The 15000-nt window shown below is 41.3% G+C and overlaps 2 protein-coding genes across 3 annotated transcripts in view; both read right to left on the reverse strand.

The window, feature by feature from the left end:
• Positions 1-7987, reverse strand: part of flvcr1 (FLVCR choline and heme transporter 1) — a 28484-nt gene extending 20497 nt beyond the window's left edge. Inside the window, exons 1-4 of one of the 2 annotated variants that reach the window (XM_071534973.1) lie at positions 7514-7987; positions 7016-7468; positions 5815-5959; positions 3411-3551 (exon numbers count right to left, since the gene is read on the reverse strand). In XM_071534973.1, coding sequence (XP_071391074.1) covers positions 3411-3551; positions 5815-5959; positions 7016-7468; positions 7514-7747 — 973 coding nt within the window. In that variant the 5' untranslated portion in view covers positions 7748-7987. Of the gene's footprint in view, positions 1-3410; positions 3552-5814; positions 5960-7015 lie in introns of both variants that reach the window. The other variant, XM_071534972.1, reaches the window with a different exon arrangement.
• Positions 7988-13696: 5709 nt separating this feature from the next.
• tatdn3 (TatD DNase domain containing 3) overlaps positions 13697-15000 on the reverse strand; it is an 11332-nt gene continuing 10028 nt past the window's right edge. The window contains 1 exon segment of the mRNA XM_071534977.1: positions 13697-13831. Within this exon segment, the coding sequence (XP_071391078.1) occupies positions 13697-13831 (135 nt within the window).

Raw genomic sequence — 15000 nt, forward strand, 5'->3', positions numbered from 1 at the left:
CCCTACTCACACTACCATGCTGAAACCTTCCTCTCTCTTTATCTCTCTCTCTCTCTGGTTGGCCGACTGTCCATGGTGGGTCTGTCTGGGTTTCGTTTTCATGTTTTCAGATCTGATCTCCTGACTGAACAAACAGCTGCAGGCCGACGACACACACAACACTGACAGTATCAGAAGAAGTAGAGGTTTACTGTAGAAATGGTCTCATACTTCTGAAATACAGTCCAAGTGTTCTTTTTTTTTTCTTTTTTTTTATTCCACAAAGGGTTTTCAACAGGTTTCACAGACCCACGGCTCATGAAACTCACTCAACACATTAATAAGCCTGGAGACTTTCAAATCTCATTCTGTTTTTGAAATTATACAATGAGGGTTTTTGACAGGTTTCAAGGGTCCAAGGTTCATGAAACTCAAAATCATCTTCAAGGCTATATATGTTCAGGGAGCCTCTCGATCCAAGACAGTAAAAATAAAATTGCACTTATATCTATATTTTTTTCAACAACAGCAAATATGTATAGTGTGGAGAAGAGCAAAGGCTTCCCAAGGAGGCAAAACACTAGAAAAATAATAGAAAGTGAACGACTTGCAAAACAAAAAAATACCTATGCAGATTTTTTTGTATGCATTTTTATTTGTACGCATTTTAATTGTTGAGTTGTTTGAGTGTTATATTTTTTAATATACTTTTTGCATGGGTATTGTTTCCGGACCAGCAGCCAGTATAAAGTCTCTCTGACTTTCGGTTGGCCCCAAAATTTTCAAAAAACTTGACTGTGTGTGAGCCATTGAGGACACAACTATAAAGACTGTATGAGCCTACATGCTGCATCGCTTTAAGATTCATTTGGTTGGTAAAGGTCGTGTCTGTGAGGCGTGGAAACACATTATTTTGACTTCTGGGCGTATCTATAAACAACAAAGATGATCTCTTTATTTCAGTTTCCCGATTGAAACCAATGAACGATGATATTCACTCACTATAAATTCACTGTAGAGTACCAGACACACTAAATCCCTTTATGTAGAGTATTTTATATATGTGTATTCTATCTCGTTAACTGTTTATTGTTACTATTTGAAGCACATTGAGCTTACCTGTGTATGAAATGTGCTATACAAATAAAATTGACTTAACTTGACTTTAGTAATACTATTGTAGTGAGTTTTTGCTCTTTGATCTTTTTTGTCTGTGTTAAATTGCTCTGTAGCCTAATCTGTCAGATCTGTGCCTATAAATAATTACATAGCCTGAAGTAATTTTTTTATTGTGCCAGGATGCCAGTTTCCTGACACCAGACTGAAATGAAAAAATGTGACATGACCGCCACGCCTCTCAAAGCACCATGCTGCTCTCAGCTTATCATGAAGTACCTGCTTGTTTTTAGTGGACAGTATTAGTGACAAACAACAAACCAGGCATGTCTTTGTGGTTGTAAACAAAGACCTGCTTTCCCACAAACACTGTAGCACCAAGAAAGGCTTTCAAGCTAAGCTGTCCAGAGCTTTGTATCCACCCGCAAACATGAGTGCGTCCACACACACACACACACACACACACCATGCACAACATCTTAAAATGCATGATTTGTTTCTTCTTTCTTGCGTTTATCCCTTGTATCCATCTGCATTTAAGTTGTTTGTTCTCTGTAAATCACTTTGTGACGAAAGTGCTTTCTGAATACGTTCATCATGATTCGACTAAAAGGCTTTTGGGAAACCAGGATCAGGATCAAAAGCATTTCCTCTCCCTCACTAAATGCAGTTGAGCCCTCAGGCGAGGCACTTCAGCTGCTGCAGCGGAGCGGCTCATTGGCTGACAGTATCAAGGACGGGTAATGTTTTACTTTACGCCGGCCTCATTCCCGCATAAAAAGGAAAACTCCACCCTTGGAAACTCTTACACTCTCGTATATCATCAATCTGTGATGTTCAGAGCATTCCAGGAGTTATTTTGTGTTGTAACTTAACCTTCCGGTGGACCCAGTTTCCCTAAAACCTGCTTCGTCTACTAGGTGATTTCCTACATTTCATACATAATGACTTCTGCCCCTTACTCAAACCCAACCTGTCTCTCTGCTGCATTGCATTCTGGTCTCTCTCCTGCTCCTGTGGGTGGAGAAATTGGTCTCTCTCCTCTTCTACGATGGATTTCTCCCTGGTAGAATATAGATGGTAGATGGTAGAATATGGTTGTGCTAGGTGGGTCCTAGCTCCTCCTTTTTCCTCAACACTGTAAATTCTCCCTGAGGCCGAAACTGTGAATGTAAACGTGTCAAATTACCTGTCGACTGGGCTTGTACTGTCCTGTCGTTGCCACGGCGAATAAAGCGGCAGCATGAAGCACAACAGATATAGAAACTGTAGCAAGTAAAATACACAGTGGTATCTGTTGTTTCTGTAGATGTAGTTTTAGTGGTAATACTGGTTGTGATGGTAATAGTAGCAGCAGTAGTAGTAGTGGAAGTAGCAGCAGTAGTAGTAGTAATAATAGTAATAGTAGTAGTAGTATCAGTAGTTGTGGTGGTAGTAGTAACAGTAATAGTAGTACTTGTTCTCGCAGTAGTGGTAGTAGTAGTAGTAGTAGTAGCAGTAGCAGTAATAGCAGTAATGGTACTATTGGTACTAGCAGTAGTAGTAGAAGTGGTATTAGTAATGGTAGCAGTAGAAGTAGTAGAAGTGGTCGAGCTAGTGGTATGAATAGTGATAGCTGTGGTAGTAGTGGTATTGTAGTAAGTATTGTAGTTCTATTGGTGGTGGTAGTAGTTATGGTAGTAGTACTAGCACTAGTAGTTTAAGTAGTGCCTTGTTCATTTATGCATCTTAAGTGTTTCTGTTTAAAATCTTTAGTTAAAAATGATTGATGAATTAATTCATTTGGTTAATGGTAATTGCATTAACGGTGGAAACAGTGGTAGCAGAGGAAGTATAACATACTTAATGTATGTCCTATACTGTATATCATAATTGTAATAGTTGCAGTAGTTGTATCAGTAGTTGAAACATTAGCAGAAGTTATATATTTACATGTAATTTGCACTTCAAGCATCAAGTATAAATTTAAATGCCCAGGGTGACACATTTATATGTAAAGTAGTGGCCTTGGGTAGTAGTTGTGAGTCAGACACACACACACACACACACACACACACACACAAACACACACACACACACACACCTGGGAGCTACCCAGTACAACCATAATCGACTGTTGGCCACTGAGCAGCTCAAGGGATTTAAATGAGTCAAATTTCGGTTCAGATTTTACTTCTCATTAAATGCTACACCACACTCTGCCCACTCCTTGTAAGCCGCTCCAGATAAAAGGGTAAGCAAAATATCTAAAATGCAGAACTTTAAACTGTAAAATGTTCCCGCCAGGCTGCCGTCCGGCGGTGTTACCTCCTTACCGTAGCTGATGAGGAGCAGGAGGAAGGCTTTGTTCCTGAACAGGTTGACGATGGACTTTCTGTAGGAGTAATCCTCAGGAGGAGAGTCTGGCAGCACAGCCTGGGCTTGGCTGGGGGGGAGGGGAGGACGGTCCTTTATGACTGCAGGACACACACACACACACAGTGAGAGAGTGTGTTAGTGATACTGTATATATATGTGGTTGAGTTTGGGTTAGGTAGGTAGGTCTCTTATTTGATAAAAAGAGCGATGTCTGATGTTCTCCGACATTTGATGAAGACAAGAAGTCTAGGTAAAGTAAACCTTCAGTAAATCTTCAGTGAAACTATGTGGGAACCCCAGAGGGCTCCCTGAGGAACTCCTTCACAAAGGCTTGATGAACCCTGACAGGACTTCTGCTCGACTCTCTAACACATGGGGATTCTTCAAGGAACCCTTTAGGGATATTTTTTCTTCTGAGGGACCCTAAGGTGCTTATTGGCTCTCTTTGGATCTGCAGAACCCTTCATAAAACCTTTTGTTTTTGGAGTGAAGATGTGGAGATTTCTTCAAAAAACAACCAATAGACTGAAATCTTTCTATACAATACACAATTTAAAATTTTGCTCTCTACTTGCTTGTGTATAATCACAGATGTGTTTTGGGAGACCGGACTCGAAACCAGCAGGGCCTGATCTCGGTCTTGGTCTTGGACCTATTTTATCTTGGTCTTGTCTTGGTCTTGACCTCAAGTCTTGAAGTCTTGGGATTTACCAGCTACTGTGGTCGATGGATAAAAATAAGCTAGTTTCCCTCCCTGGTTGAAAGTGTGATTCAGCTTTAAAAGAGTTATGTAAAGTGGTCGATTTTGCAAGGTAAAAACATTTCAAAGCGAACTCACTCCTAAGCTGAATTACTGTGACTTGGCAAACTGAGATACTGCAGTTCCTTTTCATTTGATTGGCTGGCTGAAACCACAGCGATTCAACAGTCACAGGTGTGTTTGCATGCCGTTTTCTCTTTAAACCCAAAGTGTGATAGAGCAGGTTTCAAAACATACACAACTGTTTACCCCTCTCAAACAACCATCCCTTCTTCCACACACACACACAGACACACGTTTGTATTACTATACTTGTGAGGATCTTCACTGACTGTATCCATTGCCTAACCCTTAACCTTAAATTTAACCCTTTCCCTAAAATAAACCTAATCCAAATTATAATCTTAACCCCAAACTCAATCTAAACTGGTCCCTTAAAGAAGCGAGGAGCGGCAAAATGTCCACACTTTGGAGGATTTTCCTCATCTTTCTATCCTTGTGAGGACATTTGGTCCTCAGAGATACAAGAACACACACACACACACACACACACACACACACACACTGTTCTAATGTACAGTGCTATGCCTGTAGTAACCTTACATGGCTTTCAGGTAAATGAACCAGAAATCCCCAGTAACTGAAACAGATGGCAGCACGAAGTAAATGTATGCTTCCCACGCAAGGTGGTGTGTGTGTGTGTGTGTGTGTGTGTATTAGGGCTGGGACAATAACCAGTATTAGCCTACTATATATTGTGATAAAAACAATAACAGTTATGACACCGCCACTAATTTTTAGTACCATGACCACCATGATAACCGGCGACTTGTTGACATTTTTTTTGAGACTCACTTGACTTCATTCATTTTAGATGCAGTCAATTGGATGTTTATGTGTTGTTTAAAACTATCCTTACAGTTTTTATGAGCTAAATCAGGATTTTATCTTTTTTTGGTTTTTTTTAGAAAAAAGTCAGACCTTTTACATAAATATTTTCCGTACCGTATGTTCTACAGCCTTACATTAAAACGTGTTTAAAAAAGAGAAATGTCTTAAATTAGCATATTACAGTACTGTTTTAAAGGTTTTGTTAATTGTTAACAATTATTGAGATAATATTGTATATTGAGATCATTTTGGCAAGATAAGTGTACTAAATATTTTCTTATTGTGTGTGTGGGTATGACTTAAGTCACTTTCAGGGACACACACCAGACTTAAGACCAGTTGATTGGGGACGGCTTGTGCAATTGGGGACAAAAGCCGTGTCCCCAATTGGTAAAAAGCTGAATTTTGGGCCAGTGGTTAAGGTTAGGGTTAGGTTAAGGTAAGGTTAGGTTAGGTTAAGGTTAAGGTTAGGGTTAGGTTAAGGTTAAGGTAAGGTTAGGTTAAGGTAAGGTTAGGTTAAGGTTAGGGTTAGGTTTAGGCAAGTAGTGGTTATGGTTAGGGTTAGGGTAAGTCTCCAGGAAATTAATGTAAGTCTATGTAAATACCCCAAAAGTGACATAAGTAACACTGTGTGTGTGTGTGTGTGTGTGTGTGTGTGTGTGTGTGTGTGTGTGTGTGTGTGTGTGTGTGTGTGTGCACGGCGTGTGTACCTATCACGGTGAGGAGGAAGAGGCCGGTGGAGACGGCGGCGGTGCCGTAGAACATGACGCTGATGTTGTGACCCATCAGGTCGATGTTGTCCGGCGTGTTGGGAACCAAAACAGGAGGCAGCAGGAAACCAATGGCTGTCCCCAACTAGAGGACGAGAGAGAGAGAGAGAGAGAGAGAGAGAGAGAGAGAGAGAGAGAGAGAGAGAGAGAGAGAGGAGGGAGAGAGAGCTTTACTATTATTATTGTACTGTATTTTATCACATCAATAAAGCATATTCAATGAGATTACTGAATTGACTTGAGAGGGAAAGAGAAAGGGAGAGAAGGGAGGAGTGAGAGACAGAGAGATAGACAGTGAGATAGAGAAAGGAAGACAGGAAGAGAGAAAAGAGAGAGACAAGGGAAGGAGGGAGAGATGGAGAAACAGTGAGAGAGAGCAAGAGAGAGAAGAAAGGGGGGGGGAGAGAGAGAAAGAAAGACAGCGAAAGAATGAGAACTAGGAGGATTGTGAGAGAGAAAGAAAGAGAGAGAAAGACAGAGGAGAGAGAGACAAATGGGGGTCTGTAGTCTACTGTGTGTCTATTTTTCATCTGAACAGGCACTTCCAGGCCTGCTGTCTTTCTCGCTCACACACACACACACACACACACACACTTAACCTGAATTGCACTTTTTACACTACTCTTTCTGTCTCATGGTGTTCGATGATGTATTTATTCTATCTTGTCTATTGTATTCTATTCTAGTCTAAAAAGTTTCTGTTCTATTCTATGCAGGGTTAGGGTTACTCTTTTCTATTCAACTATAGCCTAGTCTCTTCTAGTGTAGTTTAACCTAAGTTTATATTCTATTCTGTTATGTCCTATATTGTCTATAGATTCTACTTCTATTCTACTGGAGTAGAATATTCCTGTCAAAATCATCCTCCTATTCTATTCTGTTCCATTCTATCAGGTTTCTATTCTTATCTAGTCTTTTTAAACAAATTTCTGTCAACGTCTTTCTCTTCTCCTCTCCTCTAGTAAGTGTCCATTCTATTCTATCCTATCCTATTCTATTCTAGTCTAGTAGGCTATCTATTCTATTCTATTCTATTTTATTCTATTAAGTATCTATTGTATTCTCTCTCTCTCTCTCTCTCTCTCTCTCACACACACACACACACACACACACACACACAGCTCCCGGCCCGGTAGGCTACCTGGTTCCCCAGCACGGCGGTGGCGCACGCGGTGGAAACCTCCCTGGGTCCGAACCAGACCGAGGCGACGCGGGAGGGCAGGCCGAGGATGAACACCTGGGCCACGGAGCAGACGACCTGCGCGGTGACGGTGACCCCGAACAGGCCCGGGTCGACGCTGGCGCACTTCATCCAGGCCCCGGCGCAGTTCAGCCCGGCCCCGAGCAGGGCCGTGAGCCGCAGACCCTTGCGGTCCAGCAGCCAGGTGGCCGGGAAGATGAGCGGCACGTAGGTGACCATGTAGACGATGGAGAGCCAGTCCACCTGGCTGCTGGTGACGCCGTAGTACCGGGTGAACACGTTGGTGATGATGCTGTACTGGATCCACTGGAAGGCGTTCACCAGCGAGTACAGGCTGAACACGGCCAGCACGGCGAACCGGCAGCGGTACAGCTTGGTCTCCAGCCGTTTACCCTCCTCCTCCGCCGCTTTCTCCCCTTCATCTCCTCCTCCTCCCGCGGCTCCGTTGGGCAGCATTGCCGCTCTTTCATCCGGCGGGCTCTCCTGCTCCAGCGCACCGGCGTCGAAAAAGTCGCTCGCCCCGCCCGCCTGCGCCGCTCCGTTCGGCAGATCCTCGTACCGCTCGGCGGCTCGGTTCGGCTGTTCGGCTGCCTCCTCCTTGCGGAGCGCGATGCCGTCAGGTGCGCTGGTGTCCGCGCGCAGATGCTCCTGCACGAGCTCGCCGGCGACCATGATGCTGCTCAGTTTCGTATCCGTTGAGAGTCGCGAGATAGCGATTAGGGCCGAGCCAGGAAGCGAGCGAGGCAGAGTGGTTTCCTCATTCGGTTACTAATGGAAACAACGATGCCGTATTGAAAAACACAGGACTGCCTGGCGCGAGCCGGTTTTATATTATACTTTATATTAAAATAACCTATTTTAATGCGTTGTATTAACTCTATTTAATATCAACCCCCCTGTATTGTCTTCTCTCCCCGGCTTCCTCAACAGCATGCTGGCTGTCTGACAGGCTGGACCGCTTTTGTGCCTCTCTCTCTCTCTGTCTCTCTCTCTCTGTCTCTCTCTGTCTCGCTCTCTCTCTCTCTCTCTCAGTGTCTGTCTATGTCTCTCTATCTTGCTCAGCCGACGATGACACACACGGAGGCCTTCCGATGATACGAACCAATAGTAGAGCGGGACGGGGAGGGGTTGTAGTAGCCTGTTCTCAGCTTAGTCTCTCTCTCTCTCTCTCTCTCTCTCTCTCACTGTGTGTGTGTGTGTGTGTGTGTGTGGTATGGGGTGACCATGTGGAAGCAGGAAGGGATGCGATGATGCAACAGCCTGTAAAATAAAAGAATAATAATAAAACAGCCTGTAAATCAGTCCAAAACATCACAGCTTGCAGTGTTACTTTGATACCAATCGTGATATTGATTCGCCTACTTTTCACTTTGGTTGGATCAATTTTACTCCCAATTGTATTTTGGCAGTGAATTGTGGTTTATTCTTTTATTTTTTATTAATATCACCAGTCTTGCCAATTAATAGAACAATGGTCAGTTTCTTTCTCCATGAAAGAAGAAAATATTATATTCACCAAGCCTATTAATAATATGAATAAATGTTAACATAAAAGATTTAAATAAAATTATTTTTTATTATTATTTTTACATTTTTAATTAAATTATTATTAAACACCAGGTGTGTTTGATTTTTAACTAAAATATTTTAAATCAAAATGGGATATGTAGTTAAATGTTTGTAATTTTCTGTGATCCAGGAATTGACAGCAGCAGCTAAAGTTAACGTGAATCTAAAAATAAAATTAAATAACAAATAATAAAATAAATTGAAGAGGAACTGAGAAAAACTACACCTAAAACCTCCTCTGCCTCTACCATGAAGTCCTATATGTATTTTAATGACCAAGTGTCCAAATTCTAATTATCGGCCCATATGCTCAGGTCATTATCTGCCGCTAATCCTAATCGTTGTTTGACCCAGTGAGACTGCAGGTTTAGGCCACAGGTAGCCATGTGGCCAGCTGCACACAGGGAGAGGAGGGTTCTGCAAGGGTTCTTCAGTTAGAGTGTAAGGTTCTGTATGGAACCATAAGAACCCTCTGGTGTGTTCAAATCATTTAAATGACTGAGAAAGTATAAGAAAATGTACATAAAGTAAAGTTTCTCTGGTGCGTTCGTGTGAAACAGGCATTTCAAAAATCAAAAAAAGGAAATGTTTGAGAGTATTAAAATTACTAGTTTATCACATCACCTATTGTCATTGGAGTTTTGGCAATTTTGGTCATTTTAACATTCATGCCAATAAACCATATTGAAATTAGATTAACTGAATTTAATTGAGTAGGAGAAAGGGAGAGAAGGGAGAGAGAGAGAGAGAGAGAGAAAGAGAGAGAGACAATAGAGGGGAAAAAAGACAGGAAGAGATAAAAGAGAGACATGAGAGAATGAGAGAGATGGACAAACATGGTCAGAGAGAGAGACATAAAGAGGGACCAAAAGAAAGAGAGATAGAGAGAGAAAGGGAAAGAGAAAGAATGAGAGAACCAGTGTGGCTCTTAAAAAAAGGTTTGGGATGTTTCTCCAGTTTAAAGGAATAGTTCACCCAAAAATGAAAATTCAGTCATTATCCACTCACCCCCATGCCAGTAGAAAATCTGGTAAAGTTTGTTAGTCCATACAACAGTCCTGGAGATCCCCGATAGAAGTACATTGCAGCTTTCTCCAAAACAACTGAAGTTGCAGGACACCTGCCTTCAGACTTCAAAAATAATGGAAAATAACCATAAAACGGCTCCATGCAGCTCTCACAGCATAATCCAAGTCTCTTGAAGGCAAAAGATCCCAAAGTGACTTGAAGAGGTCCAAAGCAACATGGAAAATATTTTAATGTCACCATTATTTCTGAATTATTGCAAAATATAATGAATGTATGAATTTGTTAAGTGTTATAGCCAGGAATAAATTTCTGTATGAAATCATATGTACAAAAAATCTTATCAGATGCGGGTCATCTGGGATAAAATCCTAATATGAGGCTCCTTGGAGTGAAAGAAAGCTTGTGATCCCCTGATTTAACGTGTTAAAACCAGAGATGGGGACTTGAGTCACATGACTTGGACTCAAGTCACAGTTTTAATTTCGTGAGACAAACCGGTCTTCCTGATTAGTCTGCTGAGTCTTCTGGTATCAGCCACACTGATACTGTAGGGTAGGGACCTGCTAACACCACAGGATCTAAGCCTTCTCAAGAAATACAGACAAGAAGTGTGGAAGAAGACTTGACTTGACTTGGGTTCTGGTGACTTGGGACTCGCCTTTGACTTTGATGACTTGAAGAGGTTTCTAAAGTCTTGACTTGAGATCTTGTGTTTGTGTAAATGACCTAGATTGAAAGTGATGAGATTTGTTCCATGATCTGAATTTCTATGGAATGATTGAATTTATTGAAGCTTGAAACTGATTATAGAAATCAAACTCATGATGCTCTTACCAAGTTTTTATCCTATTAAAACCATATTGCATTGAAAAGTCCTAGATATTTAGTTTTCTTTAAGATATTAAATTGATACTGGACTCTTGATTTGTTCTGACTTGACTTGCTGTTCTACATTTAGACTTGGGACTTGACCTTAATGATATGGACTTGACTTGGACTTCACTTGGTGTTCTACATTATTGGGACTTGACTTGAGACTGACTTGGGACTCGAGTGAAGTCATCAATTATAACCAACTACAGTGAGAGCAAGGCTGCTTGGATTATTTTCTACTAGGGAATTATTATTATCTGTCTTTTAATGTGTGTTTTTGTCCTTTGTTTTGTGTAGAGCACTTTGTGACGAGCCTAAACGAATGAATCTGAATCAAAATACATAAAAAACAAAACAAAACATTAAATACATGAAAAAGATTGAATGAAACATTAAAGTAATCATTTAAATAACATATTTAGACACTTGATATAGACACTTGATAGCAAGTAGTAGGCTCACTGTTGGTAACTACAAACCTCCCTAGTTTGGACAGAGACCCAGCAGATCTGAGGCTAAAACTGCTGAGAACATTTTCTATTAATAAAAATAAAAAATATGACAAAAAATAAACACCAAACACTTCAAAGACTTCCTATCATCTTACTCTGTTGGAGTCTGTCTCCAGTCTCAGCAGGTTGGTGGTTGCAGCATCCTTTCTCAGGAAGATCAAATAACTTCCATGTTTTGTTGGCTCTGTTTGTTCAGAGAGGAGGAGGAAGCAAAGAGCTCTCACTCTGTCTCTATTTCCAGGTACCGCAAACATCAACCTGAGTCTGCTCTCACTGGATTGGTGTTAAAGGATAAGGCTGGTGTTTTTTTAATGCATTTCTTACCATCAACAAATCCTATGAAAATAACAAAATCAGCAATGAATTCATCGCATCCTTGTAGCCGATGTCCAATCTCTGTCCACAAACACGTTTTCCATCTCAGGAAAGTAGTTCCGTAGCAACGAATATAGTCCCCGGCGTAATGAAGAACTTGTTCCCATTTGAATTTGATTTGGTAATAACTACAACAGCCTAAATATGTCTCTGTGAGCTGTATTTAAAGGTTTTTAGCTTGCAATTGGAGCCAATGACTTCCGGTTTGAAGGCTAAAAAGGGAACGTGGGAAGTTGGAAAGTAATGGGAGTAGAGCAAACGTATTGTTGATTTTGTTATTTATATATATATATATAAATATACAGAGAAAAAAAAAAAAAAAAAACAAATTCAGAAATTTCTGCGTTTTTTTTCTTGTCAATTTCTGTTTAGTCTCACAAATTTCTACGTTTTTTTCCCGCAAATTTCTGATTTTAATCTCAGACTTTCTGAGTTATTTTTTTCCGCAAATTTCTAACTATAATCTCTCTGAGTTTTTCAGAATATTACCCCTCTCCCCCCGGCTGCATTAAAAAAACAAAAAAAAACAATAAAAAAAATCACCTACAGTGGCCCTAGCCTACTCTTCCATACAAGTGACTCATCTTCCAATTCACAGAACATCTTTGGCGAGCCCCCACGCTTCCTCGGGTCAGAATGGCTCTGCCTCAGGTTTCCTGTTCCCATGGAAACACAACGCTCCTCACCGGGGACCGCAGACTGATTCACTAGTTTATAGACGGAAAAACACCAAAATAACCAAACAATCTTATACAAAACCATGTCCGGGTCCAGGGAGCGGGCTCTGCTGGAGGTGAACCGGCGGAGGGAGACGTGGTGTCAGGTGGAGACGGACCCCAGGCAGTCCTGGGAGCGGGCGCAGAGGAGGCACTTCAGGTGTCACCTCCGGACCAGCGGGGCCCTCCGCTCCCCGCAGCCCGCCGGACCGCAGCTCAGGTCGACCGAGACAGAGCGGCCTCTCCCCGCCAAGCATCCGGAGAGAAGACACTTCGAAGAGGGCTGTAAGGAGATAACAGCCGCTAACGAAAAATCACTATGATATTCCTGTTATATATAGGGGTTTACAGTGTGTGTGTAGGCTATACAGTATATAGGCCTACGTGTATATAGCCTAGATAATAAATCTTTTCTTCCTTTCCCCAGATAAAACCCACCTGGTCTAGGCGGGTAAATTCTGAAGAAACCCCATCAGCTCCGCCCGACTTGGATATTTAACAGACAAAACTCAACTTCAAACAAACACAAGTGGACTTTGAACTTCAAAGTTCAGTGTTTTATTTCAACACAGAGAAATACGGAAATACAAAGAACAATAAGCAACAGAACCGCATTCATGGCTCCATTCATTTGTGTAGCCTACACGTTTATTCACTCGTTCATTCATTCATCCATCATCACACATATGATCCTCAGTCTTTGGGAATTGTGTATGTGTATGTAGCGCTGGGCAATAATTCAATATTATCGTTTTATCGTCGTTCAGTGGAACCGTATCGTGATTATATTGTGATTTCAGGATATTGTGATTTTATATTTTATAATTGTGAGGCACATTTTATTAAACAAATCTGACAAAATGAGGTATGAAACATTTTAAGGAATATTATTTGAAAATTTCAGTTTTGTTTGACATCACACCTGACATTACCATGCAGTTCAATGTGATGAACATCCATTTGATTGTTTAAAATGTGATTTTTGCATACCTGAGCCATATCATGATATATATCTAGGCCTAGGCTATATCCTAAAAAAATATTTATTTAATATCATTATCATGACATTGATTTCAACCATATCGCCCAGTCCTATGTGTGTGTTTGATTTGTATTAGTGTCTGTTCCTGTATACGCGCGCGCGTGTGTGTGTGTGTCTGCCTTAAACTAGGGAGATTATAACAACTACAACAAAAATAATACGATTAAAATAAATTAGTAAAACATGACGTTGGTATTATAAGGTTCTATCTGACCTTTTTGTCAAAACTGAGTTAGTTGCATGAACCTATTCTATGAGTGCCTGTTGACATATGTGAGGTGTTATTTTTTGAAAATAATGATTTTTGAGTCTGTAATTTCTAAAACAAAAGGACCCATCTCCATTTAAGTCAATGGATGCTGAAAACTTTGAAGCTCAATATCTCAGAACTATCCTGAAGGCAGATAGAACCTTATAATTCTAAGCTCACGAAAAGTATTTTTGCACTGAGGAATGCCTCTTGTTCCTCAGAGTCTGTGCGTGTGTGTGTGTGTAAGTGTGTGTGTTAGTGTGTGTCAGCCTTGGGGAACAGCCTGTATGCGTTGTGTGTGGTGACGTGCTGCACGGTGTGCGGCGGCAGGCCTTTGACCCGAGCGATGTGCTGGCAGGACAGGAGGATGTTGGCCGGCTCGTTCCTCACCTGCAGACAGAAGACACACAGGCAGGAACAGGTGAAAACATCCGGAGACGCTTCGCTGCCGTCAGAGGTCAGAGGGGGGGGACTCGAGTCACATGACCTGACTCGAGTCAGACTCGAGTTGCAAATTTGAGGACTTGAGACTTGCTTGACTAACACTGATAAAAGACTCAACTTGACTTTGACTTGGTATTCACGACTTGAGACTTGACTTAGACTTGAGACAGATGACTCGAAAGGACTTGACTTTTTTTTTTTTTATTGAATATTTGCATTTTTCTAGATATTAATATTGAGTTAGTATTGAGTTAGTTACTATTACCTGGCTAAAGGGGAGCCAGGGCAGGAGGCTTAACGTTGTGATGTAAATTTTTTGTTTCGTACTTCTGTTTTCACTTTAGAGCCCTTTAGAGCTATAGGGCTGTATTATAATTTCAGAGCCCCACTCTCCATTGTTGTTCATTTAGGAGGCTTGTTATTGATTGCCACAAAATGTCAAATATCAGTAAGATTTATAAGATGTAAGCAGGCTGCAACAGTTTTCGTTAATGTTGAAAATAAAACTCAACTTTTCATGACCACTGTCTTTTAACTGATTTAAATGTGGAAACAAAATCTGGGGTAGATCATCAGAATTTCGTATGACTTGACTTGTGACTTGCTTGACCTGAGCAATGACTTGACTTGTCTTGCTTGACTTATAGCAGGGACTCGACTTGACTTGCTTGATTCTCACCACAGTAACTTGGGACTTGCTTGAGACTTGAAGGTTAAGACTTGAAGACTTGCTTGTGACTTGCACACGTGTGACTTACTCCCACCTCTGGCTGCCGTGTCACAAATCTCCTCCGCTGTCATGGAGATCCACCGGAGAATTATTAAGCACGATAAGAGTACTACGTTAATGTTGTGCATTCATTACTGAATAATTACTCCCTCTACGAAGAGAACTGTGGTATTGTTTGTTAGGGGTGAGAATGTACGGAGCCCCCCTGGGGTCACATGGTAGAGAAAAAAACTTGTTGTGTAAATCCGTGCGAACAAATTTGTAAACCGATTACATATGAGACGTCGTCGGACTGTAAACATTATGACGGAAGAGGAAGTCTTGGCCCGGATGTCCGCTCTACACCGGACGTTGAGAAATAATGGACAGTAATGTTCATAATATG

Source organism: Centroberyx affinis, unplaced genomic scaffold (assembly GCF_046629955.1).
Source record: "Centroberyx affinis isolate AG114_WGS23_722 - 3 ecotype Tasmania unplaced genomic scaffold, CSIRO-AGI_Caff_v1 ptg002642l_1, whole genome shotgun sequence".
NCBI lineage: Eukaryota > Metazoa > Chordata > Actinopteri > Beryciformes > Berycidae > Centroberyx > Centroberyx affinis.